Source organism: Bison bison, unplaced genomic scaffold, assembly GCF_000754665.1.
Source record: "Bison bison bison isolate TAMUID 2011002044 unplaced genomic scaffold, Bison_UMD1.0 scf7180017862275, whole genome shotgun sequence".
Lineage (NCBI taxonomy): Eukaryota > Metazoa > Chordata > Mammalia > Artiodactyla > Bovidae > Bison > Bison bison.
Genome location: NW_011492847.1, coordinates 832,391 through 859,519, shown reverse-complemented (window position 1 = coordinate 859,519; position 27,129 = coordinate 832,391). Strand labels below are relative to the sequence as shown.

Here is a 27,129-nt window from a genome sequence, read left to right as displayed (position 1 = left end):
GGTCTCCTCCCCTGCCGGACTTGCGCGCCCCGGCGCTCGGAGCCTCCGGCGCTGTGCCCACCCCGCTCCAGCTCGCGTCTCCCGACTCCAATTAGGTCAGGCTCGGAGTCCCGCGGCAGCGGCTCCGGCCCCCAACGCGCGGCGGCCGCCCGGCTCGCCTTTCTTTCTTCCCTCGCCTTCCTCTCCTCTTGCCTCACCCTCCCCCCTTCTTTCACGTTGCTGGGGTTTTGTTTTTTTTTGTTGTTATTTTATGCTTTAGGGGTTTTGTTCCTCAGCCCGAGCTCATGGGTGTACATTATCATGCTCCTCTTTTGTAGAGCAACCGGACGGCCATGGAGGCCGAAGAGACGATGGAATGCCTTCAGGAGTTCCCTGAACATCATAAAATGATCCTGGACCGATTGAATGAACAGCGAGAGCAGGACCGGTTTACTGACATCACCCTTATTGTCGACGGTGAGCAGGGTGGTGGGCTGAGGAGCTAAGTTTGTGCCTTCAGATCTCTTCCCTTCCCCCACCCGCCTTTTTTACTCACCTTCTGTAGACTACCTGTCGAAAGTCTGTGGAGGGTGCGCTCTCGGACCCGAGGACACTTAGCAGTATCCTTTAACGGAGACCATGCTGCAGAAGGCTGGTCACGCTTTCGACGTAATCATGGCATTTTAACTTCTTGCAGCCTTCTCAAGTGTTCTCATTGCACACTTTAGTGCAGGATGAGGGCGTGGGTTAGGGAGGATGTCTCTGAATGTTTGGTTAATAGATTTATGCAGCTAAGCTGCTTTGAGCAGTCACTCACAGGAGTCATTTGCGAAGTGTTGATTCTTTATAGTTTCCCAAATGGTCTTGGAGGTAGAATGTGAGAGACTCCTTTGCAGCACTGGTACCCGCTTTGATAACCCCCAAAATAGAATGGGGTATTTACCAGTCTTGAGAGTTGTCATTACAGTGGAGACAAACACAGCTTAGGTGTCTTTTCTATTTAGTGAAAACAGACTTAAGGCAAGCTAATCTTTGTTATAGGTCTGCTATAAGTTGAGTTTCCTAATATTAGGCATCCTAAAGTGTTTTTCATAGCAAACACACCCAGCTTGGTGCTTATTCTGTGCCTTTTTCTTCTCTTTTACAGTGATATATAACCTTTTGAGTTATGTTTCTGTTTAGCAGTTTCAACTGAATAGGATATGCTTTTGACTTAAAGTGGTACCTCCTGAAATGTTAGATGTCCTTTATAAAACTGACTTAATAAGTAAGGCTTCTGAAGTAAAAATTTGGCTTCATGTCTAATTGAGATTCAAATTTGTCAAGATAGCTGCCCAGAATATAGTTTTTAAAATTATATTAAGAAAGATTGTAGTTTAATTTTTTAACTTGTTTTATTATACTTGATTTTTGTGAATATGATGATTTTGTTTTTTTCTCTAGGACACCATTTTAAGGCCCACAAGGCTGTTTTGGCTGCTTGCAGCAAGTTCTTCTATAAATTCTTTCAAGAGTTTACTCAGGAACCTTTGGTGGAGATAGAAGGTAAATGCTTGTTTTAAATACATTATTTAGCAAACATTATAATTTGATGAAGTTTTTTAGACAGTAATTTAGTAAAATACCATGGGAAACAGGTACGAATGGTTCCTGTTAGGTGACTGGGTAAATTGTTCTTTTGACACCTGAGAATTCTTACTTTTAGTAACGTGCTTGGTAAGATGATCTTCCAGGAAAAACTTAGGTTAAATGGTATTTGTTGGTCTCTTAAACGAGTCTTTTTCATTGCTAAAACCAGTGGTCACTATCTTTTGAAAATGTATTAAAAGTGAATTTCCATCTTATTTAGTGGCCTTATATTTTAGACTAATCAAGATGCTGCGGGTCTCTGTATTAGCGTGACATGCACAGTGTGAAATGGGCTGCTATAATATGGAAAAGGCTAGGAAAGATGAAGTGACATTTAAAAGAAGTTCAAGTGGTTATAGAAGGTCTAGAATGGAAGGGATCATCCACTACATAATGTCCTAAAATAGAAATTGTTATACTGTTTTTTTTTTAAAATAATAGTCCGCCAAGTGCTAGGTGTTACGCTGTGTTGTTTATGTGTGTTTTCTGAGTTTCACAGCTATCCTTTGAAGTAAGTTGTTTTATTTCCAATTTACATATCAGGGAACAGGCTCTAAAAGATTACTTATCTAAGGTTTCCTACTTAGCAAGGGATTCAGTTTATGCTGTTCCCATGCTTTTGTTTTCTGCTATTATAATACCTAGCTCTCTACCCCCAATCCAAAATTGTAGGAAATAAATCAGCTTTCTTACATAAATATGGGGTTCTTGAGTTTTGGTTTTATATCTCTTTCACTATGTATATGTTCTGTTATGAACGGGTTGCCTAGAAACAGTATTCCCTTGGAAAAATTTGGTGCCTAGGGGAGTAAAGAAGAGTTAAAAGATCCTCTTACTTTGATAATGCCAGCTTATCTAGCATTCTAACTGGTATCCATAGATAGATTATCTTTTGATATCTGTGATGGAGAGAGCACAGGCATAACAGAAATCCTCAAAATATACTAAAGTTAGACTCCAGGATCCTATATGGTATTTGTTTCTATTACAAGGCAAAGTTGCATCCAGGTATTCACCTGAGGTATGAGACCCCAGGCAGGTTACTTTACCTCAGTTGCATAGTTGCTGCTTCATCTGAGAAGTGTGATTGTTAGTAGGCTTGTACTAATGATTAATTGAATTAACATGTGCAGAGTGCCTGGTGTAGTGTTTGGTGCATTGCCAAAGTTTACTAAATTGGGGCTATTTATCAAATTTAATACCTGTTAATACCGTGCCAGATCCAGGAAATGAGAAATTGATTAATAAGATAGCCCTTAAGAGAATTTCCAAATTTAATCATGGGTAGGCAACAGGTATAAGAGTGCAAAAAAAAAAAAAAATGTTGCAGGGAATTTTATTGCAGAATGGTATAAGAAGGGAAGAAGAAGGATGAGTGATTTAGTATCTTAGAGAGAGGAAGAATTTCACAGAGGAGGCAACTTCTGGGCAGAATCCTAAGTCAAAAAGTAAGTGGCTAAGGCTAGAATAGGTATTGCTGGTGCAGCGTGGAATACTGACCTACCTGAAGAAGTAGGGTCTTTTGTTCTCAAGAGTAATCACTTTGGAATTATTTCTTATATTTCTGACGTGCTATGTCCATTATAGGTATTTCTCTGATGCTTCAGACGGTAAAGAGTCTGCCTGCAATGCGGGAGACCTGGGTTTGATCTTTGGGTCAGGATCCATTATAGTATAGGGCACACAATCTTCAGTATTTAAACTATAGAAAGTAAGAAGGAAACATATAAAAACATTCTTTGTTTTTATTTATCAGATCCAGGTTTGAAGAATCAATTTGGCTCAGTGTCTTCTTAAGCCTTTAACTTTGAAATTGCTTTACTACTATCTGGCTAGGTCACCTGGCTGTAGAGAAAGCCCTGGGCATGCACTTAGAAAACCTGGGTTGTAGTCTTAGTTTTACTGTTTGTTAGTTGTGTAACACTGAACATCTTCCTTTTTTTCTCTTTTAATTTGCAAAATATGTCAAGTAAATTTGGATGGTGTCATGGGCATTTTGAATATTACATTTTAACACTCTGCGATCGCTTAGAATCTCTGGAAAATGCTTTGGTTTTTGTTAGTGTTACTGATTTGATTGTGGTTTATTTTGTTTTGGCAGTCAACCTGATTAGATTCAAACTGCCTTGTGTGGGCTATGGATCCAATTCCAATTTAGTTCTTAACACCTTTGTTCTGTTCAGGCCCCAGGTGTGCCGACCTGGGTGGTAGTCCACACACAGTCTAATTCTCAGAGCCTTTGCTGTGCTACCTCCCATTATTGTAGCTAGGCAGTATGCTCAAGACTGCATACACAGGCTTAAAGGACTTTTCACCAGCTCCCCCTCCTGATTTTCTCTGTACTTTAGCTCCCCAGAGCTCTCTTTCCTGGTCCTCTGGCTGGAAAACTGGGAATTTAGCCTCTCTGTGGTCTCCTACATTTTCTGTGATAGGATCCATTTCCTGGGTAAAATGGTGAGAGAGGAAAATAACAAGAATTCTCTCCGTCTCTTCAGATGATTGTCTCTTTCCTAGTTCTCAGCCAGAGGAACTTTGTCATAGAGTTTAGGTGCCTGCTTGGTGGCAGCTAGCCACAGTTATGCAGCATTCTAACTGGGGAAGAGCTGAGAGAGGACTAAAAACCAGTTATTTTCCCCACTGCCACACATGCTCCATCTCCTTTCCTGGTTCTCTAGTCTGTCTGCACCTACTACCCAGTTATGGGAGTTTTACTGTCCTCAGGCTGTGCTATAGAGGAGGAAAAATATAAAACAGGAAACTCACTACTCTTCTTTGAGTTCTTTTTCTCTCCCCAGGCTCTTTGCTTCTATTTTTTCTTCAAAGTCCTTTTATATTTGCGTTAGATGTTCTGTCCAGGGTCTTTAGTTGTATCGATGGACAAGATAGGATGGAGTATACTTTCTTCATCGTAGGTAAAACTGGAACTCCTATCTGTAAAATAGTGATAGTTCTCATATTTAGCAGCACATTAGAAACACCAGAGGAGCTTTTGCAAGTACTAATAGCCAGAGTTTTTCTCCAGATCAGTTCACTCTTTGAGGGGTGAAGTCTAAGCATCTGTCTTTCAAAGTTCTCTAGGTCTTTGTCATTCAGAGTGTGGTCTGAGGATGCATGGCATCGCCTGGGAGCTTGTGAGAGCTGTAAACTCTCAGGCTCTACCCTAGTCCTACTGAATCAGAACAGAATCCTCAGATGATTCCTTTGAACAGCAGAGTTAGGGCAGTGTTGCCCTAGGATAAGTCCAGTATGCAGCCAGTGTGGAGAACCACTGCCTTAGGGTTTTGTAAAAGCAAGCATATATAAAGGGAATTTAAATTGTAATCTGTTCTATGAGTATGAACTGTCATAGGTGCAAACTGGGCCAGCTCTCTCTCTGCTTTTTCTGTCTTTGGTGAAGTGAGTTATCTTTGATTAGAACTACATGTTCACCTTTGACTTAAAATTGTTTTTTCAACTGAGAAGCATCCCAGCTAAGCTTTGTGACTTAGATTCACACCATATTACATCTTCAACATACATTGATTTCCTTGTTTGGAACACAACAGCCTTCTCCTAAACCGAGCTTCCAATTTTCCAAATCCATTCTTTACTTGCCCTGAAACCACAGATCCATAAGTACCTAGTTTCTCTCAAACAGCAACTCTGTCTGAAATTTTAGCTCCTAATATCAAGAATGAAACACCCAAGGACATGTTCATTCATCCTATTTGAGTGGGAGTTTTCCACTAGTTGGGGAGTGCCCTCCACCCCTCAATCCTTTGCCTCTTTGTGAATGGGAAAAATGACCCAGGTTAAGGAAGCTGAAACTCCAGTACTTTGGCCACCTCATGTGAAGAGTTGACTCATTGGAAAAGACTCTGATGCTGGGAGGGATTGGGGGCAGGAGGAGAAGGGGACGACAGAGGATGAGATGGCTGGATGGCATCACTGACTCGATGGACGTGAGTCTGAGTGAACTCCGGGAGTTGGTGATGGACAGGGAGGCCTGGCATACTACGATTCATGGGGTTGAAAAGAGTCGGACATGACTGAGCGACTGAACTGGACTGAAGGTGTTTGTATTAACATTTTTCTTAGATACCGTGCTTAAAAAATTGTCTTGTCCTGCACTTATATTATGAAAAGAGTAAGGAATTGAAAAAAATGGGCTGAAATTTGAAAGTTAGCCTACTAGTCCTGATAGAGTATAAAATATTTTTGCAGGGCTGTGCATTACCTACCAACCCTTCACTTACCTGGGCAGGTGTTACAAAGGTGTTGTAAGTTTGGTTCCTGTTAACTAAATAGTCAGGTTTGTGGTTTATTCCTAGGACCAGTGTTGGACTGGCCACGTAAGAAGCACCTTGGTGCTTATAAAAAACAGTTCACTACCCCAGTTGTGATTCTGGAGATGAGGAACCCATGCTTAAGTCACAGGTGACTCTGATTAACCAAGATTGGGAGCTAAATCCACAAATCCTTGAAGGTCAAATGTTTCTTGAAATTACTAACTTAGAATTTCCTAAGGTAATTCACTATGTGTATTCCGCAATACTCCCAGTGGGGCCTGGGGCAATATCCTATAACCAAATAATAATAATCCAATGTATTATTAATAAGCAACATAGCTTATTAAAATTTACTGTAAGTTGGATAAAGATTATAAATGGCCTCATGTTCAGATCAAATTTTGCTGCCACATTTATTGGAAACTTTTGGTTTTAAGAGATATGGGGGACTTTGTAAGTATGAGTAAGAGATTGCAATCCCGTAGTGAGTGAGACCATGGATATTCAGACTCTTCCAAGCAGGAATATTCCTTAGCATCATCCTGTTCAAAAATCTTTATCATGGACTTCGGAGCCAGACAATCTGGGTTTGATTCTAGTTTTATCACTTAATAGCTATGTGACTTTGGCAAGTTACTTAGCTTTTCTGTGCCTCAATTTCTTTAAAATGGGGATTATAATAGTACTTCATAGGGTTGTTATGAAGATTAAGTCAGTTGATAATTTGTAAAGTATTTAGAGGCCTGCCTGATATATATATAGTATATATATATGTACATAGTATGTGTGTTTAATTAAAAACCAAAATTTCATTCCACTTCAGGAAAAATAATACATGTCGTTTATAGGAAAAATTTTTGATTCACTTTTAAATATTTGATCAAAACATCTTAAAAAAAAAAAGGAAGCAAAATCTAGTTGTCTGTTCCTCAGGCTACTCTTGAATAACATGGTCAAAAGACAACCAGGAGAGAGGGACTTACTGGGTGGTCTAGTCCCTAACATTCTGTGCTCCCAATGCAGGGAGCCCAGGTTCAACCTCTGGTTTGGGAACTAGATCCCACATACTGCAATTAAGAGCTTGCGTTCATAATGAAGATTGAAGATCCTGTGTGCCACAATTAAATATTTAAAAAGAAAAAAAGACTGGGAGACCCAAGTAAAATTAATCTTCAGTGAATCCAGTTTATTTTTAGTTGCTTATTTGGTAGCATGTAACTTGGTGAAGTTATATTGTATTCGGTAGTGCTTTTTAGTACTCCTATTGTTGTCAGGCAATTTGAAGATGAGTTTTCTGAGACTCAGAAGTTCTGACCTCCCACATTGCACAAGTCATGAAGAGCCTAGACTAAAACTTGAAAGTTCTGACTTCCTGAGTGGTATTTTTCCTTACACAGATAGAGGATGGTGGATATTCTACCAGCTTTCTTACTGTTGTCTGGAAGGCTACATTCAGGTGTATAAACTGCATTGAAAGAACATAAAAATATTTTTATATTTTTTTGGCTGCGCCACGTGGCTTTTGGGATCATAGTTCCTAGACTAGGGATCTAACAACACATGCCCTTGACAGTAAAATCTTGGGAGTCTTAACCATTGGACTGCCAGAGGACATTCTTGTTTTGTAATTGTGCATATTGTGTGCAGTTTGGTCTTAGGCATTTCTTAGCATAAAAAAGCCTGTAAAAAGTTTTCTCTTTGTTCCTGTCACTAGCTTTTCATATCTCGCATTAGCAGACTGAAACAATACTACATAGCATTGAAGAGCTCAGGGAAGTATAGTATCATTTTGGGCCAAAATCTAAACATAGAACTTGTAAAGAAAGCTAGGAATTATGGAAGCTTAATTCTAAAAATGGCTTTAGCCTTTATTTATACCAAATTTGTGTGCTTTCATTTTAGGAAGCTTTGTGTTAGATACTGTGAGGTGAGTTTAGACAGACATTCTCCTCAAGTAACTTGCAGTCAAGAGTTGTCTATGAATTTTAACTATCAGACTAGGTTTGGAGTTGACCCTGAGGGAAGTATTAAAGAAGGTTCATTAAAGACGTGGCATTAAAATTGGGCCCTCAAGGGTCATAGAATTTATCCAGAAATAAAGTGGTTAAGCATTCAGGAAAGGAGGGTGTTAAAGGCAAGGAAGTGCTTAGAAAGCGAAGGGTTTGTTTGAGAATAAATATATAATGTCGGTTTGATAACATTTTAAAATTTGGAAGGGAAAAATAGTGGTAAGTAGAAAAATAATGTAAAGGACCTTGAAATAAAGGCAGAATGGTACTGAACTTTATTTGCTAAGCTGTGGAAAGCTATTGATGATTTTGGAGCTGAGTTGACACAGAGCTCGCTGGCAAGAGGGGAACTTCTGATGTAATAGTTAGCCCATTTGTGTATTTAAGTGATAGATTTTACTGTTCTGTAAGAGCCTTAGGAAATCTTTGGGAAAGGTCTTAAAGTAGTTTGCTAGTTAGTGTTGAATTTGGCTATGATATTATGCTGTAAATGAGAATTCTACCCAGAAGTTGTCTTCTAAAATGACAAATGCTAATCAGTTTTCAAACACTGAGCTTCTTTTTATTCCCATTACTAAATGCTATAAGATTTGAATCAATGTGAATACATGTTAATGCACATCCTTTTTACAGGTGTTAGTAAAATGGCCTTTCGTCATTTGATTGAGTTCACATATACAGCAAAGTTAATGATACAAGGAGAAGAAGAAGCCAATGATGTATGGAAAGCAGCAGAATTTCTACAGATGCTAGAAGCTATCAAAGCCCTTGAAGTCAGGTAATTATTTCCTTAATGAGGCGCAGATAGTTACTTTCAGTCATGTTCACCCTGACTCTTAGTCAAGAATTTATCATATGTGTCATGTCATAAAGAACTGACAGTTTGAAATCAGGAATATATTTAAGGATCTGTAAAGTTCTTGGAGAAGGAAATGCAACCCACTCCAGTATTCTTGCCTGAGGAATACTATGAACAGAGAAGCCTGGCAGGCTACAGTCCATAGGGTTGCAAAGAGTCTTATATGACTAAAGCGATTTAGCACACTTAAAGTTTTACTGGTTACTGATTGTTCTTTCCCTCACACTTGATTTCTTGTCCTTACAGTAAAAACTGTCCTAATATTAACAAAGGCAGCATCTTTTATTTCTAATTAAATAAGGCATGCTCACGCTCAGTCATGTTTGACTGTGACCCCATGGACTATAGCCCACCAGGCTTCTTTGTCCATGGAATTTTTCAGGCAAGAATATGGAGTGGGTTGCCATTTCTTCCACCAAGGGATCTTCCTGACCCAGGAATTGAACTCATGTCTCTTGCATCTCCTGCATTGGCAGGCAGATTCTTTACCATTGCACCACCTCGGAAGCCCCAGTAAAATAAGGAGGGCTAGGCAATTTTTAAGGAGTTCTCTGGGTTCCTATACACTGTTCTATGGAGGCAAGTTGTTAATTATTTGTACCAAGATTTATTCTAAAAAATGCTTGGCTTACAAAGATTAACATGGTATTGTTTAAAAATAAGTGAGAAAGTTGGTGAAGATACAAGAAATAGGCCAGGTGAGGTGTTAATCATTGAAGTTAGAAATATGGTGGCAAAAATACATGCCATTTGAGTCTGTACTTGCCAGATAGGCTAAATGTAGCTCTGAGTTCTGAAGCATCTAGTATAAAAGAGGCCTTCCTTGGTGGCTCAGCTGGTAAAGAATCTGCCTGCAATGTGGGAGACCTGGGTTCAATCCCTGAGTTGGGAAGATTCCCTTGGAGAAGGGAATGGCTACTCACTTCCAGTATTCTGGCCTGAAGAATTCCATGGACTTGATAGTCCATGGGGTCACAAAGAGTTGGACATGACTGAATCTCAGTTACATTATTTATGGTTATAGGATGAGAACAAATCAATTGCTTAGGAACCATTCGTGGTATTAAAACACAATTTCTCATAGGAAATTATTAGGAAGACATTAAGTGGTATCATGAATAAATACTTCAACATCTTACATAATGAATAGTGGCACTGTAATGAATGAGTAAGAACAAGAGCTCTGGAGACAGGCTGCCTCGAAAATGTGCTAGCTCTGCCACAGTGTGTCCTTAATGAGATTACTCCACCTCCTGTCAGCTGCGCAGTTTCCTCATCTGTCAAATGGGGATAATAAAGGACATTTCTACATAGGATTATTTGTGAGGGCTGAATGAATGAATGTAAAGTGCTTAGCCTGGAGTCTGGCATGTAGTACTCTAAATGTGAATTACTATTGGTGGTAGCTCCTGGCTCTGTTTCATAGGACCCTCGATACAGGTCATTGGTAAAATATGAAGGTGAAATTTGGTAAAAATCAGTTTCACATGGGACAAAATGATTTAGTCTGACTCCCTGATGTGGTTCAGTTAGATGTAATTTAGAATTTAGAAATAATTGAACTGTAATTATCCAAAAATAATTTTTTCCCTAATAAGCTTTTAATTAGTTTGGTGACAGAGTTCAAGATTAGACTTTTCTGATAGGAGCTTGGTGTGTATATGTTCTCTGGTACCTAGCATCTGGCACAGTAAGCATTTATGAATGATTAAAACCAGGCCAGCATTCTTCTGCAGAGAGAGCTAAGATCTGGATGGCAAAAATAAATTAGGTGTGTTGTGGATATGTACCTGATTAGATCATACTGTGTTAAAGTGGAGGTAGATTCGGCAGCATCAGATTTCTGGTTAAATCCTGTTTGAGAACTCTCTGAAAATATGTTCTGTGTGGTCCCTTTGTTGCTTGGGGTAGTGAGTAGCATCTCACTATAGGGAAAGTCCTGAGTAGCAGAACATTGGAACATATTCTCTGACAATGGACAAGGTTGGATTTGGGAGGCATTTAACTGAGTTTATGTGTCTAGTCAAAGGATAAGAATAGCTGGGTACAGCCATTTAGAAACTTTTAGAAGATTATAAGACTGAGGTCCTTACAGTAATTACAGCCATCAGCGCTTGCCAAGATAAATATGTTGGCATGTTAAATTGTTGATGAACCAGTTACACATGCAGTACAGTCTGAAGAGTTCTTCAGGAAGATAGCAGTATTACATATTGGCTGTTTTTCATAGGTTATGTGTATGTCAATGTTATACAATTTAGGAATAAATATTGCATAATTTAGTTGTATTTAAGTCAACCGGTGAAGGCAACTCTCTGTTGAGAAGCTTATTTTATAGCTATTGCTTATTGTATATCTTATTGCAGATAGAGAAAGTGAATAAATGCTCTTCTAGCATTTGCAGTATGCATGTATTTTTGACATACAGTGGTAAACTTTTTGAATGGCACTGGAAAAGAATCTCAGACCTTATTTTGCTGAAATTGCATCATTATTTTTATTTAAAACTGTATGAGAAGGTTCCTGTTACTTGTTAGGAAACATCAGTTGCCTTATAGATGTTTTCTTTCTCAGCCGTTTGAAATATAATTCACATAATACGGTTCACTCGTTTTAATGTAAAGTTTGAAGTTTGTTAATTGTACACCACCACAAACATTCCCATCTCCCTACGTTTTCTTGTGACTTTGCAATCAGCCCTGATCCCCAGCCCCAGGCAACCAATGATCTTGATTTTTATCACTGTGGCTTTATCTTATTTAGAATGTCATATAAATGGCTTCCTATATTGTGTAGTCTTTCATGCTTGACTTTTTTCACTTAGCCTCATGCTTTAGAGGTTTGTCCATGTTGTTGGGGGTTCCTTTTTATTGCTGACTGTTACTCCATTGTATGAATATACCATCTGGGCTTTCCTGGTAGCTCACATGGTAAAAATCTTCCTGCAGTGCAGGAGACCTGGGTTTGATCCCTAGGTTGGGAAGATCCCCCGGAGAAGGGAATGGCAGCCTCCAACCAGTATTCTTGCCTGGAGAATTCCATGGACATAGGAGCCTGGCCAGCTACAGTCCATGGGGTTGCAAAGAGTCAGACATAACTAAGCGACTAACATACACCATCTGTTGATAGACATTTAGGTTTTATTTTCATTTTTTGGCTGTTACAAATGAAATGGCTATGAATATTTGTAGGTCTTTGTATATATGGTTTCATTTCTCTAAGTAAATACCTAGAAGTGGAATAGCTGGGTTGTATGGTGGATGTGTTTAGTTTATTTTTTTTTTTAAGAAACTGCCAAACTGTTTTCCAAAGTGATGAGCCATTTTACATTCCAGCTTGTAGTGTATAAGAGTTCCAACTGCTCCACAGCCTTCCTAATACTTGATATGATCAGACTTTTATTTTAGCCAAGTTGGTAAGTATATAGTGGTTTTAATTTGCATTTCCCTAATGACTAATGATGTTGAGCCTTTTTTCATGTGCTCTTTTGCCATCTGTTTATCTTCTTTGGGGTATCTTTTGCCCATTTTTAAAGTTGGGATATTGTCAAGAACTGTGACAGGTGTGAGATTTTACCCTATTTGCAAGCTAATAAGTTGGCATGCCACAGTTTTATGGATGCTGGCAGAAGACATGAAACTCATGAGTCAGAAAGGACTTTATTTCTTTCACAGCATACAGAACAGCCTGAAGTTCATGTTCATATCAATTTTTCTTGCCTCCATACCCCGAGTCCCATGTGGAATAATGCAGTCACCTTGGTGTGTACTGTGCTCTCGGTGGTTTACATCACACTTGAGAAACTCTGGGCTTTAGGAAACCAGATCTTTTATAACGAGTTGCAAGCAAACCTGCCCAGGTTTTTCCCAAGAGGGGCCATTATCTTTATTATTCTGGACAGTAAATAATTGTCCTCCATTCTGGAGGTAGAAAGGGTCTATTTTGTAAGGTAATTTGCTATATAGACAACTCGGAAGACAGAACAAGACTGGCCATATGTTTGTGTATAAGATATGCAGAAATCTGAGGGATCCATGGAGAATTTTCTTCCACAGTATGGTTTTTCTGCGCTCAGCTTCTGGTGAATTTTCTCATGAGTACGCAACTCCATAACCACTTGGATTAATCTGACCAATAGGGGATTTGGACCAAATCCATTCAGTTTTTCTCACACTGGATTTAATTAAGACAGCTGTTTCAGCAGAACTCCAAGTAGCAGGATATGGCCACCCTGCAGTGCTAAGCTTAACTGTGCACCCACTCCTCTAAGGTCCTTCACTAAGCCAACTGAGTAAATCCCTAGAAAGCCAGGTAGCTTTCTCCTTTAGTTTCTGTATTGGCTTTTCCACTTAGCTGTAAGCATTAATCTGAGTATAGCAAGATGTTTTAGCAATTGCACAGTCTCATTATTGGTCCACAGGGAGGACATCTAGGGCAAGTGTAGCCTCCGTAATAACCTTGGCTAGTGATTTGAGGCCAAAATGAATACCTTCCAGAGCCCAAGTGGTATCATTGATCACATTGTGTTGAGTCAGGCACAAATTTTGTACCACCTTTTTATTTGAGTAGCCTCATTTTGGAGAGATATATGGTCATCTGAGAACTAAATTGAAAAGCCAGTGGTGTTTCCCTAAACATTGGATGGTGTCTTCTTCCCACCGAGAGTTGCGAGGCATTTATAGGGAGGGAAGGAAGTTAGTACCTGACTTCATACAAGAAGTACGGTCCTTGGAACACATAGGTGCTTTTGGAATAAAGTGTTGTTTACAATTTGTTTGTGCTCCCAAAGTGGGATGACCCTCTTCACTTGGCTCACAGGTTGATGTTGTCACGAGCATGGCCTCTCCTTTTCCCAGCTCAGCTTCAATGATTGTGTCTAGGCTTTGTTTTTGGAGAGAATGTCTAAGGGCAGCCAGTTTAATCCGTTCTGTTTATCATGAGCACCTGGATGCCAGCTGAGTGGCAGTCAGGTGCCTCATGAACTGAGCCTCAGCTTTGGTAATGGTAGTGGGCAAACATCTGGGGTTTTTGCATGAGACATACAAGTCTTGGCCATCCCCTGCTCTTTGCAAAATCCTTCCTGGTAAAGTTGAGGTGGTGATTGAGTTGTCAGAGTCCTTGGCGTGAGACGACAGATTAAGGAGTTGCAAGTTGCAGCACTTGAGGAGACCTGAACGAGAGCCTTTTTCTACCTGAGGAAGACTCAGAGTGGTCCTGAAGGACAGAGATCTCTAATGTCCCTTCCTCCCCTGTACCTCCTGGAGTCTACGAGGTTTTCTCTCCAGGTTCCAGGGTGGTGTGGTTCTCCTTCTACCCCCACAAAACCAGTGTGTGCCTTTCTAGTAGCTGTAACTTAACCCCATTTCCAGTTCTCTCCTTCTCTTACCCAGACCTGTCATCTGGAATGGTCAGGGGCAAGGACATTTTATAAAACTTAAGATACCTATTATGTCTTCCACTTTGGGTCATGAGGACCAATCTAAGAACGCTTGGCAAGCAGTATATTCAACCAAGTAGTCATTATGCTTAGGATCTAAGATGATGTCCATTCCATAAGAGAATCCAGATAGCTGAACTGGAACTAAGTTTAAATCTGCTAGGCCCACTTTTAACCAGGCTGACCCCAGGTTGCCATTAGGCAGAAGGAAGAAGATCATGTCTAAGAATGGTAACAGCAGACCCTGAATTTCCACTGAGGTTTATATAACTTCCCACTCCATTTGCCTTGATCGTTTACCCAGGAGGCAGCCAAAAACAGATGGTTCTGGGGATAGTGGGATTTGATGACTAAACTGCCTTACTGGATTTTTGGACGAGGAGGAAGTGAAGGAAGTAGAGTCAGAAAGTTTTTTGAGTCATTGTTTGAGAAAATTCCTGCAGTTCTCTACAACACCAGTATCTGGATGGTAGAAAGCTTGAAAGGTTTAACAATACCTTGACTAACAGCTGATTGAGTAGCATTTGGTGCATCAGTATCAGACTGCACATGGTCCAGAAAGCTAAACATATGACACAGCTTAGTTTCAAATGCCCTATAGTGTGACCAGAACCAGCTGCTCAGACCTGAACAGCAACAGCATACCTTGAAAAAGTGTCAATAGTTGAGAGGCATATAGCCCTGAGATGGGTCAAAAGGTCTAGTGTAGTCAGTCTGCCAGGAACAGTTGGAGACAATGCCCTGTATGATTTGGCCTCATTCACCGTAAGACAGGCCAACTTTTGGCCAGTGTCACAAGTCTGACATGCTGTAGTAACGTCTCCATCAGAAGCATAGGGTCCTTGACTTTCTGCTCAGTCTCTGATGGTGGATGTGTCACCATGTTCATAATAATGTGGGACCTAGGCAACGGTGATGGAAGTCTGGGCAGTGTAGGTTGATAAGCAACTTGATTCCAGTTGGTATCATTAGAGAACAGGCCTTTACCATGAGTATCTAAACTACTTACTCAGATGCTTGGATCAACAGCTCTTTGTCTCCATAGTTTTGACCCTTAAGATGGGTGTCTTTAATCTGCCAAGATTTCCAGGTCTCCCAGGCAGCTTGGCCATTTGCAATAATCCAGGAGTCAGTAAAAATATCTCAAGGTTAATTGTGGAGAGTGTCATCCAGAATGACGAATATAGCCTTGAGTTCTGCCTTCTGAGCAGAGCAACCGTGTCCACTTTTGGTTTTGCAGAGTTGGTGCTGAGACTGAGCATCTGGCAGCCCAGTGAATACCATCAGCCTTCAGCTTAGCTAGGCCACCAGTGAATGAAAAACCCCATTGATGTAGTGGCTTTCTTTGGGCAGCAGGGGTGCTACCACTTTTTCATGTAAAGCCAAGAGTTCAACTGCTTTCTTGAATGTAACTATTTCTTTGTGACCAGTGAGACTTGTTGGGCACCTTTTACCTTGATAGTCATTAAGTTTTAGTTAACACTCCCAAATGGCAATATCAGGCTGCAGAGCCTCAAAGCTGCCATGGATCAGGCATTACTTTTAACAGGAATCAAATAGCACCTAACCCTTTCTTGTCAGAGTAAATGCACCTCATAGCTATGTCAAGGAATTGGCAAGTCCAAAATCCAAGGGCTGTCTTTGGGGAGACAGCCTGCCATTAGCAGAAGCTGTAATCTGCAAAAAGTGTCAGTCTCAGAGACTTAGAGCTCAGAGAGGTCATTAGACTAGGGGGTCCCTGAAGGTAGGGAATGTGCCACAGTTAGATGGAAACTTCCAGTGCAGCCTATTGGTTGGAGGCCCACTTGAAAGGTGCTGCGTTGCAGATTGACTGATGTACAGAAAAAAGTACTGATAGAGTGCCCAGGTGAGGCACATGGTTTCCTTAGTACCTAAAAATCCAGTGAGGTACTGGGCCTCATGTCTGGGGGAAGAGGGAGGAGGTGGAGAAGCTGTTGTTGTTGTTTTTAACTGCTGGAGGGAATTGCATGTTGTGAATCTGCCTATCTAGTCCCAAGAAATTTTACTTGGTGAGCAGTCCTCTGAATTTTCTTGGGATTTATCAGCAGTCTCTGGACTTCCGTGGTGGCTCAGATGGTAAAGAGTCTGCCTGCAATGCAGGAGACCCAGGTTTAATCCCTGGGTTGGGAAGATCCCCTGGAGAAGGAAGTGGCAAGCCACTCCAGTATTCTTCAATGGAGAATCCTATGGACAGAGGAGCCTGGTGGTCTGCAGTCCTTAGGGTCACAAAGAGTTGGACACAACTGAGCGAGTTTCACTTAATCACTTATTAGCAGTCTCTGCTGGTAGAAGTGTCATGACACTATAGTCAGGGCTTTTCAGACTGAGACTTCGGGCTTGCCAGTCAATAGGATATCAGCAATATATACATCAAGAGATAGAGACACTCATGCTAAATCCTGACCCAGCTACTGGTGGCTAATGTTAGGGGAGTTTCTTCCATTATCTCTTCTCTGCATGTGGCTCTTCTCGATTGAGATGGTCCATCTCTGGTACTTATGGGAAAGTAGTAAATGCCTATGCCATACCAATCCCTGCTGTGCATTCAGATGTCAAAGCAATGACAGTATATATTGTGTTGGCCACAATGTTTATTCGAGCTTTTCTGTAACATCAGCCCCACCCAAAGGACAGCCTCCCTTTCCTTCTGTGACCTTGCCCAAACCCCAACATTTGAATGCAAGCACCTCCTCTCTCTGAGGATGAGAGATGGGATGGTGAGTTGGACATCTGTGGAATATAACAGAGCTGTGGCAATTTGTGTCTTTACCATCCTTGAGTTTTCCTCAGCATACTTGGATGTATATAATGTCTTCACTGTTTGCCCTTGAGAGCAAGGAAACTTTGGCTTCAACCATAATTCTCTTTCTCCAAGCAGGTTAAGTCAAGTTGGGGGCAAAGGGAAAAGGTAGAAGGGGAAGTGCTGTGGAGAGAGAAAGTGACTGTGCCAGTCAGCAAGGTACATTTTAGTTTCCAGCAGCACCTGAGCTGTGAGTGGCTCAGCCAGACAAACCTCCAGTGTTTTCATACCCCTCAAAGCCCTGTATCAGGCAGAAAGGTCTTTGTAGACACCATCAATGTCTGTTTGGGGGTTCTCTTGATTCAACAGCCCCATCCACATTGCTTTCCACTTGGGGCCAGGTGGTTTATGCCTCTGAACTGACTCAGACTTGACTTCTGCAGTGATGGCTTTTTCAAAAGAGTATACCTTTCCTTATTCATAGGTGTTTTGTTTCCTGGGGCTGCCATAACAAAGTACCACAACACTGCGTGTCTTAACACAGTTCTGGAGGCTAGAAGTCCTAAATCAAGCTGTTGGTAGGGCCACATTCCCTCAGAAGCCTCTAGAGGAGAATCCTTCCTTCCGTGACTTGACTTTCTCCTTTCTCATAGGTTGGTAGCCCCAGGTGTTCCTTGGTTTGTGACAGCATAACGCCAGTTTCTGCCTCCATCTTCACATTGCCATCTTCCCTCAGTGTTTTCATACGACCTTCTCTTCTTTGGTTCCAATGTCCTTCTTCTTAGGAGGACATAGTGTAGGGCCTGCTCTGATGACCTCAACTTGATTACATCTGCGAAGACATTCTTAAATAAGGTCACGTTCATAGTTATTGGGTCAGGACTTCATCATATCTTTTGAGGGTGCACAGTTCAACTCAGAGCAGTAGACAAGTAAGTAGAGAACCATTTATTGCCCAGTTGACCATACAATTTGGTAAACATGTTTGATGCCAGCTCCAGTAGACTTCCTCAGATTCCATTTGCTCTGTGTGGTCTCCTTCCTGTTCCAGAAAGTCTTGTCTTTTTCAGCATCCTGTTCTTGGTTGCCAATATCTGGCAAGATCTGTGAGGGATCAGAGATGTTACCCTACTTGCAAGCCAGCAAATTATCCTGCCACGATTTCACGGATGCTAATAGAAGATAACAGGACTCGTAGGTCAGAAAAAAGGACTTTATTACTCTATTTGTGCCACTTTTCCCTTCCTCAAGTCCCAGAGGTGACATAAAGTGGCCTGCATGTGGTTGGTTTTCATCACAGGTGAAGAATCCCCAGCTTGGGAAACCAAAGTCTTTTAAAATGGGCTGCAGACAAACCTGCCTGACCTTTGTCCCATAGTAGGGACATTATTATATGGACAGTAAGTAAAGCTGTCTTCTCCAGGGGAGCCACTCTGTATTCCCAGGCTGTTGGCCTTTCTGCAAACACCTTTGAAAAATAGTCCAGAACCAAAGCTGTCTTCACAAGATATGCAGAAACATGAGGGACTCATGGGGAATTATCTCCCAACAGTTGTCTGAAGAGATTGAGTTTATTGAATTGTAAGAATTCTTTTTATATTCTCTATATAAAACCTTTGAAAAATACGTTTACAAATATTTTTCTTCTGGTTTGTGGCTTGCCTTCCTGTTAACTATGTATTTCAAAGGACAAAGTTTTTTTTTTGTTTTTTTTTTTTTGAGGGCATTTTGGAGGGTGATGAAACCCTTTTATTTTTTTAGATTAATTTTATTTTATTTTTAAACTTTACATAATTATTAGTTTTGCCAAGTAAAAACCGTCTTACCAATTTTTACTCAGAGTTTTTGCTTTCTTCATGTTATTTAAGAAATCTTTCAATGTTGCAAAGATTTTTATCCAGTTTTCTTCTAGAAGTGTATAGTTCTTACATTTAAGTCTATGATCCATTTTTAATTTTTTTGTGTATGTTAAGTGAGTAAGGGACAAGGTTTATTCTTCCTATATAGATAGCAGTTGTTCCAACACTACTGTCGTATGTTTTCTCCATTAAATTATCTTGGAACCTTTTTTCAAAAATCAATTGACTATACACATGTAGTCTATTTCTGGACTTTATTTTGCTCCATTAATCTCCATGTCCTTTCGCCAGTCAGATTGTCTAAGTTGTTAGCTTTATAATAAGTCTTGATATCAGCTAGTATAAGTCTTGCAATCTTGTTTTCTGCCTTTCCATACAAGTTTTATGATCAGTTTATCAATTTCTTCCAAAAAGCCCAGTTGGATTGATTGGTCTTAGAGAATTTTTAAACCCCTGTGTTATGTATTTCAGAAACAAAGAAAACTCAGCTCCACTAGAGGAAAATACCACAGGGAAAAGTGAAGCAAAAAAAAGAAAGATTGCAGAAACTTCAAATGTTATCACTGAGTCGTTGCCATCTGCAGAATCTGAACCTGTTGAAATTGAGGTGGAGATTGCTGAAGGCACAATCGAAGTGGAAGATGAAGGCATCGAAACGTTGGAGGAAGTGGCTTCTGCCAAGCAGTCCATAAAGTACATTCAGAGCACAGGTTCCTCTGATGATTCTGCTCTGGCATTGTTGGCAGATATTACCAGCAAGTACCGCCAAGGCGATAGAAAAGGACAGATTAAAGATGAAGACGGCTGTGCATCTGACCCCACAAGCAAACAGGTAGAAGGTATTGAAATTGTGGAACTTCAGCTGTCACATGTGAAGGACTTGTTCCATTGTGAGAAATGTAACCGTTCATTTAAATTGTTTTACCATTTTAAGGAACACATGAAATCACACTCCACTGAGAGTTTCAAGTGTGAAATATGCAATAAAAGGTATCTTCGGGAGAGCGCGTGGAAACAGCACCTCAGTTGTTACCACCTTGAAGAAGGTGGAGTCAGTAAGAAGCAGAGAACTGGGAAAAAAATACACATATGTCAGTACTGTGAGAAGCAGTTTGACCACTTTGGACATTTTAAAGAGCATCTTCGAAAACATACAGGTAAGGAACAAATATTTTATATTAGAAGTTTATTTTTTTCCACACTCATTTCAAGCTGAGTGTCTAAATTCTTTTTTATTAGCGTTATAGAAACCATTTCGTATGTTTCCTAATGTGTAGGCTGAGCACAGTGTTTTTATAATACTGGTTTATTGATATTGATGCTATCAAAGCAAAATCAGTATTAACTTTGAAGTTAATTGTCATTCTTACACCTTGCCAATTTTTGTATTTTTAAAAGATATACATAAACACTGTGGTTATTATTAGATTATTAATTATGAAGTTTTAATTATATGAAACTTCACTGTTAACTGTTTTTACTTTATCTGCCTTATGTTAACACATTACATAGATGAATACATTTACAAACAATCCCAAACACGTTTATACCTTTGCAAACATTTGCTTATCTATTTTGACCTGGCGGATAGGTAGGTAGTATTTGCCCATCTCCGTCATCTCTCCAAGGCAAACATGTCAGGACTGGTGGACAGCCAAGGAGGTGAAAAGAGTAAGGTTTCTGTACTTTAGGTCATGGAGATTTAGAGTACCTGCCTTCAAGGAGTTCAAAGTTTTGTGAAGAGAGACAGGCAGGCACAGTCAGCTAAGTGCTGATAGAGGTAAGCACAGAGTATTACGAGAATGCCTGCTTATGCTGTTATGGTGGAAGACAAGGATGGCTTCCTAGAGGGTTTATCCTGTGATGATTCTCAAAGGAAAAGGAGTTAGCCAGGAGACGAGCCCTCCAGGCAAAAGAAGCTAAGTGTACAGACATGAGAGAAAAGTCACTCATATGGAGTACTTGTTAGCAGGTTATTATGGCTGGAGAATTGGGTCCAATTAGAGGAATGCCAGGAGATGCAGCTGAAGAGTTTTGGGGCTGACTGTATGATATACACTTTGGCATCATGGATCATCTGCCAGTGGTTCAAGGACAGGAGAGAGAAAGTGATGGGAGATGAGGCTAAGATCATGTAGTTATCTTAGATAAATGCTCTAAATGAGTTAGATTTTATCTTGAAGACTGGGTCACTTTTAAGAAATTTAACCCAGGGAGATTTCTGATTAAATTTATGCTTTAGAGACAGAACTGGCAGGATTGGAGTGGGTGGAGCCTACGGGGTCTAGTTAGGAAGTTGTTTGAGTAATCTAAACAAGGATGAGGGGTTGAATAAAGGCAGTGATATGGTAAAGGCTTGAAGGCGTAACATGAAGTAGGCAGAGTCAACAGGGTTTAGTGATTGGTGAGATGTGGAGGTAAAAGAGGGGCTTCCTTGGTGGCTCAGACAGTAAAGAATCTGCCTGCCAATGCAGGAGACTGGGTTCAATCCCCGGGTCGGGAAGATCCCCTGGAGAAGGGAATGGCAATCCTCTCCAGTATTCTTGCCTGGAGAATCCCTTGGACAGAGGAACCTGGTGGGCTGCAGTTCATGGGATCACAAAGAGTTGGACATGACTGAGCAAGTAAGGGGTAAAAGAGAAGGTGACTCCCAGCTTTCTGATATGGGTGGCTTAGTGATCAAAAGTTTATTAAGTTAGAAAAATAAAGAAGGGTAAAATTTGGGGATGAGGGGAGAGAGCAAGATATACTGACAGCTGTACCTGTGGGACACCCAGTGTGAAAGACAACCTAAAGATGACCTGTAACCATGTTTTCAAATGATTGTTGCCTAGTTGTCCAAGGAGGTAGTATGGAATTGTAGGAAAAAATGTGGGTTTGGAAACCAGAGTTAGATTCAGGTTCCAGGTTTTTTTTTGTTTGTTTTGGCCTGACTGTGCAGCTTGTGGGATCTTAGTTCCCTGACCAGGGGTCCCACAATGAAAGCGTGGAGTCCTAAGCACTGGACTGCCAGGGAATTCCCAGGCTCCATTTCTGACATTTGTCAGCCTGATGAACTTGACTGGTCTCTTTATCGTTGGAGCTCTCTCCTTATCTGTGTAAATAAGAAAAATGACACCTACTTTACAGGGTTGTGACAAATAAGAGAAATTGATAAAAGCACTTTGAAGATTGTACTTTTTACACATCTAAAGTATAATTAATCTGTTACTGTTTCTAGACTAAGAAAAAGACAAACAGCATACAGTATGATGTTACACCATTTAATTTATTTTGAAATTTTTTTAATATGTGAAACATTCATGAATGTACTTTTTTTTTTCACTGTGACTGCATGGGATTTCAGTTACAGGCATGCCCTAATTTACTTCATCACTCATGATGATACAGTTTTAGGTTGTTGCTAGTCTTTTGCCATTTATTACAAATGGTGCTGCAGTAAACATACCTGTACATAATTTTTGTGTACATGTTTAAGTAACTTAATTTTTGACAGAGTTGCCAAGTCAGAGGATATGTGCATTTTAAACCTTGGCAAATATTATCAAATTGCCCTTTAAAGAAGTTAACAACAATTTTTATTTGTAGGCTTCATTTTATAGTGAAAAATTATACACTATTAAAACCATTCTAGTTAGCAATATTCCACCATTTGTGGAATTGTAAAAGAGTTTCTATACCAACAGTAATTCTAGGTGATTAGGTCTTTTCTCTCATTAATTTTTTTCATCTTATGAAAATTATATAAAAAATAAGCTATAGTTGTTTTTTCAGGGAAAAAACACAGCTCAGAGTTATTCCTTGACTGTGTCGGGTCCACGTGAGTATGAGGGTCACGTCTGGGACCTGATCACTGAGGCTCCACCTCTGAAATCTTGGTCCTGTTCTCTCCAGGCATCATCCTTTCTTGACTTCTCTCCTGCTTTCCTTCCTTTGGCTGTGGGCTCTACCTCATTTAACCTCATTTAGCCTCTTGTCCTTCGGTAGCCCTTAAACCTCATTTATCGCCCCGTTTCTGACTTCATATTATCCTCATTATATACTTCCTGAGTCACTTTTTCTTGTACTCTAAGCACATTTCTTGGCTTTTGAACCCTACATCCTGGAATTATTGTAGTCATTTACTTCTGCTCCCTGCTGAGAACTTCCTGCAAAAATTCTTATCAGACCTTAAGTTAAGCCTTTTGGTATCTGGTTTATATCTTTCCTTTCCTAATTGCCATTCTAGACCTTCAGTGCAGTACTTGAGCCCCTGTCCACACCCCAACTTAGCTGTGGAGAAACCTGTGTGGTTCCTTCATTGTCTCCTTCTTTTATTACAGAGAAAGATACTTTCCTGTTTTTCAAGGCCAATTCTGAAGCCCACATCTCAGTGTCTCCTCCAAAGCCACGTTTCACCTGTCATTCCTACTACTCTCTCCTGCTCCACTGGTTCCTTCTCCCTTAGCAAATAAGTAATGATTCTTTTCTGGCTGAAAGAACCTCTTCTGACCTGTCCCCATTGAGCCACTTCTCCTCTTTACTTCCAAGCCTTCTTGAAAGAGTTTCTGTACTGACTGTTTTCATTGACTTGCCTCACTCACTCTCCCTTACCCCCCACTGTAGTGTGGCTCTGGATTGCCCCATACCACTCAGTGTTCCTGCTAGCATACCCGAATCCCCTGTTGTCACCCTACCTGTTGTTTGTGTTTGGTTCAGCACGGTTTACTACCTCATCTTCCTGAAATTTCTTCCTTAATTTTCCTTAGTGTTCTTCTGTCTACCAGATTTTGCCACTTTGCTCTGAGTTCCTCAAACTCACCAGACTCAAAACTGATTTATAATCTTTCCCAGCATACCCTACTCCACACCTCGTTAAACATCTCTGTTCTTTATTCTGGTTGGTGTTCTAAACCAGCGATCTGGGAGTCAGTATGATACCTCCCGTCTTACTCCTCACCTGCCATACTGTTTTACACCTCTGTGCCGCCTCCTGGAATAAACTTTCTTTCCTGAACTTCTGTTTGTCCATTTTAGGCAGAATTCATCACTCCTCTGTGCTGCTACAGCCCATTGCTCATTGCCCTCTTCTCTGTACCAGGCTTTCTATGATATATTGCATTTGTTTATGTCCATGTATTTCCACCTTCCTGAGATACCCTGGCCTATGATATGAAACTTTTAAAAATAATGACAATTTATCTTCATTACCTAGCACATGGCTTGGCAATACAATAAGTGCTCAGAAATTGCTGTGGAATGGAGAGGGCTGCATGTCCCTGAAAAGGAATTTCACTTTGATTTTTATCTAAGGGAAAATAGACAGTTTTTTAAGAAATGCAAAGGCATGGAACAACATTTAGATCCAAATTTTTATTTCTTTGCCAGAGCACAGTTATAAGAATCATTAAAAACTTGTATTTCCACCTCTTAGAATAGTCTTTTAGATGTGGTGGAAACATCCAAGTTATAAGTTCTGCTCCTCCATTCAAGACAGTTCTATCAGAATTACCCAAAAAGAAAAAGACGTTTTGCATTTTGTTTTTCTTGATTTGTCAATATTTTTTTGTATTCTAACAGGTGAAAAACCTTTTGAATGTCCAAATTGTCATGAACGATTTGCTAGAAATAGTACCCTCAAATGTCACTTGACTGCATGCCAGACTGGAGTGGGAGCAAAAAAGGGGAGAAAGAAGCTTTATGAATGTCAGGTACGTGTGGATGTGGTGTACTCTATTCTGAGCAAAGAAGTCTATGTTTGAAATTGTTAGAAGTGACAAGTAACAAGCCTAGACCAAAAGTATGGCGCTGACAGTTCAGAAAGAGATTAAAGAACATAATTGTCTTGCTTTTATAAGGGAAACTGTTGTTTTTACCCAATCCTAGATGATACCAATGTTATTAACATTATGTCCTAAGTAACAAGTAGTGTCAAACTATGGTTATTCTTAACCATAGAGCAGTCATTGGGATTCTGGAGTGGTGAAAGAGGCAGACCAGCTGTAATGGGCTCTTCTTCCTTGGTTAGTGTTTTTATTCCAAATGGTGAGATTGTTCTTAATGTTGATATTATATAAGAAAGTATAATAGTGTTACTTTTATATTCCTAGAATTTATGACATTTAAACAATGAAGGAAATATTAAAACGTGTCCCAAAAAGGATTTACGTTTTTAGCTACAACAGCTAAAAGGTCAAATAAACAAAAGATTTATGAACTCCCTTAGACTATATTACAGATGTTATATTTATGACATATTCAGAAAAATCTGCAACTTTTTCCTTACACAGATTAAATGCATCCTGTATTTCTTTCAGTTTGAATGTAAGTGTTAACTATTTGGTTGTTTCAGGTCTGTAATAGTGTGTTTAACAGCTGGGACCAGTTCAAAGATCACCTGGTGATACACACTGGAGATAAACCCAACCATTGTACTCTGTGTGACTTGTGGTTTATGCAAGGAAATGAATTAAGGAGGCATCTCAGTGATACTCATAATATTTCAGAGCGCCTGGTAACTGAAGAAGTTCTTTCAGTAGAAACACGTGTGCAAACTGAACCTGTGACGTCAATGACTATTATAGAACAAGTTGGGAAGGTACATGTGTTACCACTGCTCCAGGTTCAGGTGGATTCAGCACAAGTGACTGTGGAACAGGTCCATCCAGATCTGCTCCAAGACAGCCAAGTGCACGAGTCACACGTGAGTGAGCTTCCAGAGCAGGTCCAGGTAAGTTATCTAGAAGTGGGGCGAATTCAGACTGAAGAAGGTACTGAAGTCCATGTAGAGGAGCTGCATGTTGAACGGGTAAATCAGATGCCAGTGGAAGTACAAACTGAGCTTCTAGAAGCAGACTTGGAGCAAGTGACCCCTGAAATCATGAACCAAGAGGAGAGAGAGCCTACCCAAGCAGATGCTGCCGAGGCTGCTATAGAAGAACACGAAGATGCTGAGGATTTAGAGACCAAATCAACAGTGGATTCCCAAGCTGAAAAGGCAGGAAATGAGAACAGAACACCTATGCCAGTTTTAGAATGAAATAACAAATGCATATATTTTTAAATTTATGTGTTGGGTTTTTGAACTGATGATGGGCAGTGTGACTGTCCTTATGCTAACAGACATGGGGACCAAAGTTAAACTCTTTTCTGTTGTGCTGAACTGTTTCTATGGAAACAGACTGATTTCCCCCCACTTTGCCACAGAGGAGGGATCTTTCCCATAAGTGAATGGGAAGCTTTGAGAAGTATATTTCTGGAAAACTTAAATGGGTTATATTCTTATTATATAGTTGGGTACGAATGTATATTTTCATTGTGGTAAAAGTTCTTACTCTCTTTCCCTGGTCATGTCCTTCCTCAAGTTTTTTTTTTCCCCCGCCATGTTGTAAAATCAAACGTAAAATCATTAGAATACAAGTTGATGTATTCTGATGCATGTTAGAAAATTTGAATATATAGGAAACAAGACTGCATGAAGAAAAGTGCATTGTTACTGTGCAGTTAAATTTTGGCTTCTGGCTTCCTTTAGTTCGAACAACATTCTTGTCTGCCCTGATTGATGGTCATAGACGTCAGCTCTGCAACAGAAACAGAGTGGTGGTGGCAAATTGCTAGAATGTTTAAAAACACACACACCCATGTGCCTTTTCAAAACCAACTGAACTTCTATAAAGCATCTCTCGTTCTTCTAAAATTTGTGTTGTAGGCAGTGTAGGTGATGCTGTAGTACTTTATATATTTTTTCTTATAATGACAGCTACCAATTCTTTTTCACTTAGGTTGAGAAATTTCATTTAATGGCAGCTGAAGGGCCATTTTCAATTGGGAAAATTCATTTATATCTGTGGTAAACTTTATTTTGATGAAAAGTTGCACTAGTATTTTACCACCAGATGAAAACAAGATGAGCATCATTTAAAAATTAGTGTATTTAAAATAAAGTACAGAGAAAAACATGTATATAATATATCAGGCTTTGTTTTGAATGAATCTTTTCCCCCAATCCTTAATGTAAAGATCTTGTGCTATAACTTTTAAAGCCATACAAATAAGAGTGCTAAACTGTGGACTTTAAAGTAGGTGTGTAAATATTTTTAATCAGTATTACTTGGAAAATAAAATATAACAACAGAAAATAAACCAATATGCTATTTTCTTTACCTGTTAAATATTGGGAGATATTTACATTTTTAAAGTAAACTTTAAAATTATGTGTTTATGACTCTCTTTTTTTCAATTTAACCAGTGTTTAATTTGGTTTGCGATCAGAGGTGTCTTCTCATCTGTACTAATATGACTGATACATGAATTGAGATGTAACATTCGCAGTATATATCTCCAATCCTC

At 39.9% G+C, this 27,129-nt stretch overlaps 1 protein-coding gene across 7 annotated transcripts in view; it reads left to right on the top strand.

Moving 5' to 3' along the window:
- ZNF131 (zinc finger protein 131) overlaps positions 1 to 26,922 on the top strand; it is a 27,407-nt gene extending 485 nt beyond the window's left edge. For 2 of the 7 annotated variants that reach the window (XM_010832803.1, XM_010832806.1), the window contains exons 2-7: positions 318 to 456; positions 1,423 to 1,524; positions 8,519 to 8,663; positions 19,273 to 19,958; positions 24,361 to 24,491; positions 25,133 to 26,918. In XM_010832803.1, the coding sequence (XP_010831105.1) occupies positions 333 to 456; positions 1,423 to 1,524; positions 8,519 to 8,663; positions 19,273 to 19,958; positions 24,361 to 24,491; positions 25,133 to 25,819 (1,875 nt within the window). In that variant the 5' untranslated portion in view covers positions 318 to 332 and the 3' untranslated portion in view covers positions 25,820 to 26,918. The other 5 variants (XM_010832808.1, XM_010832805.1, XM_010832807.1 and 2 more) reach the window with 5 other exon arrangements.
- Positions 26,923 to 27,129: the final 207 nt, after the last annotated feature.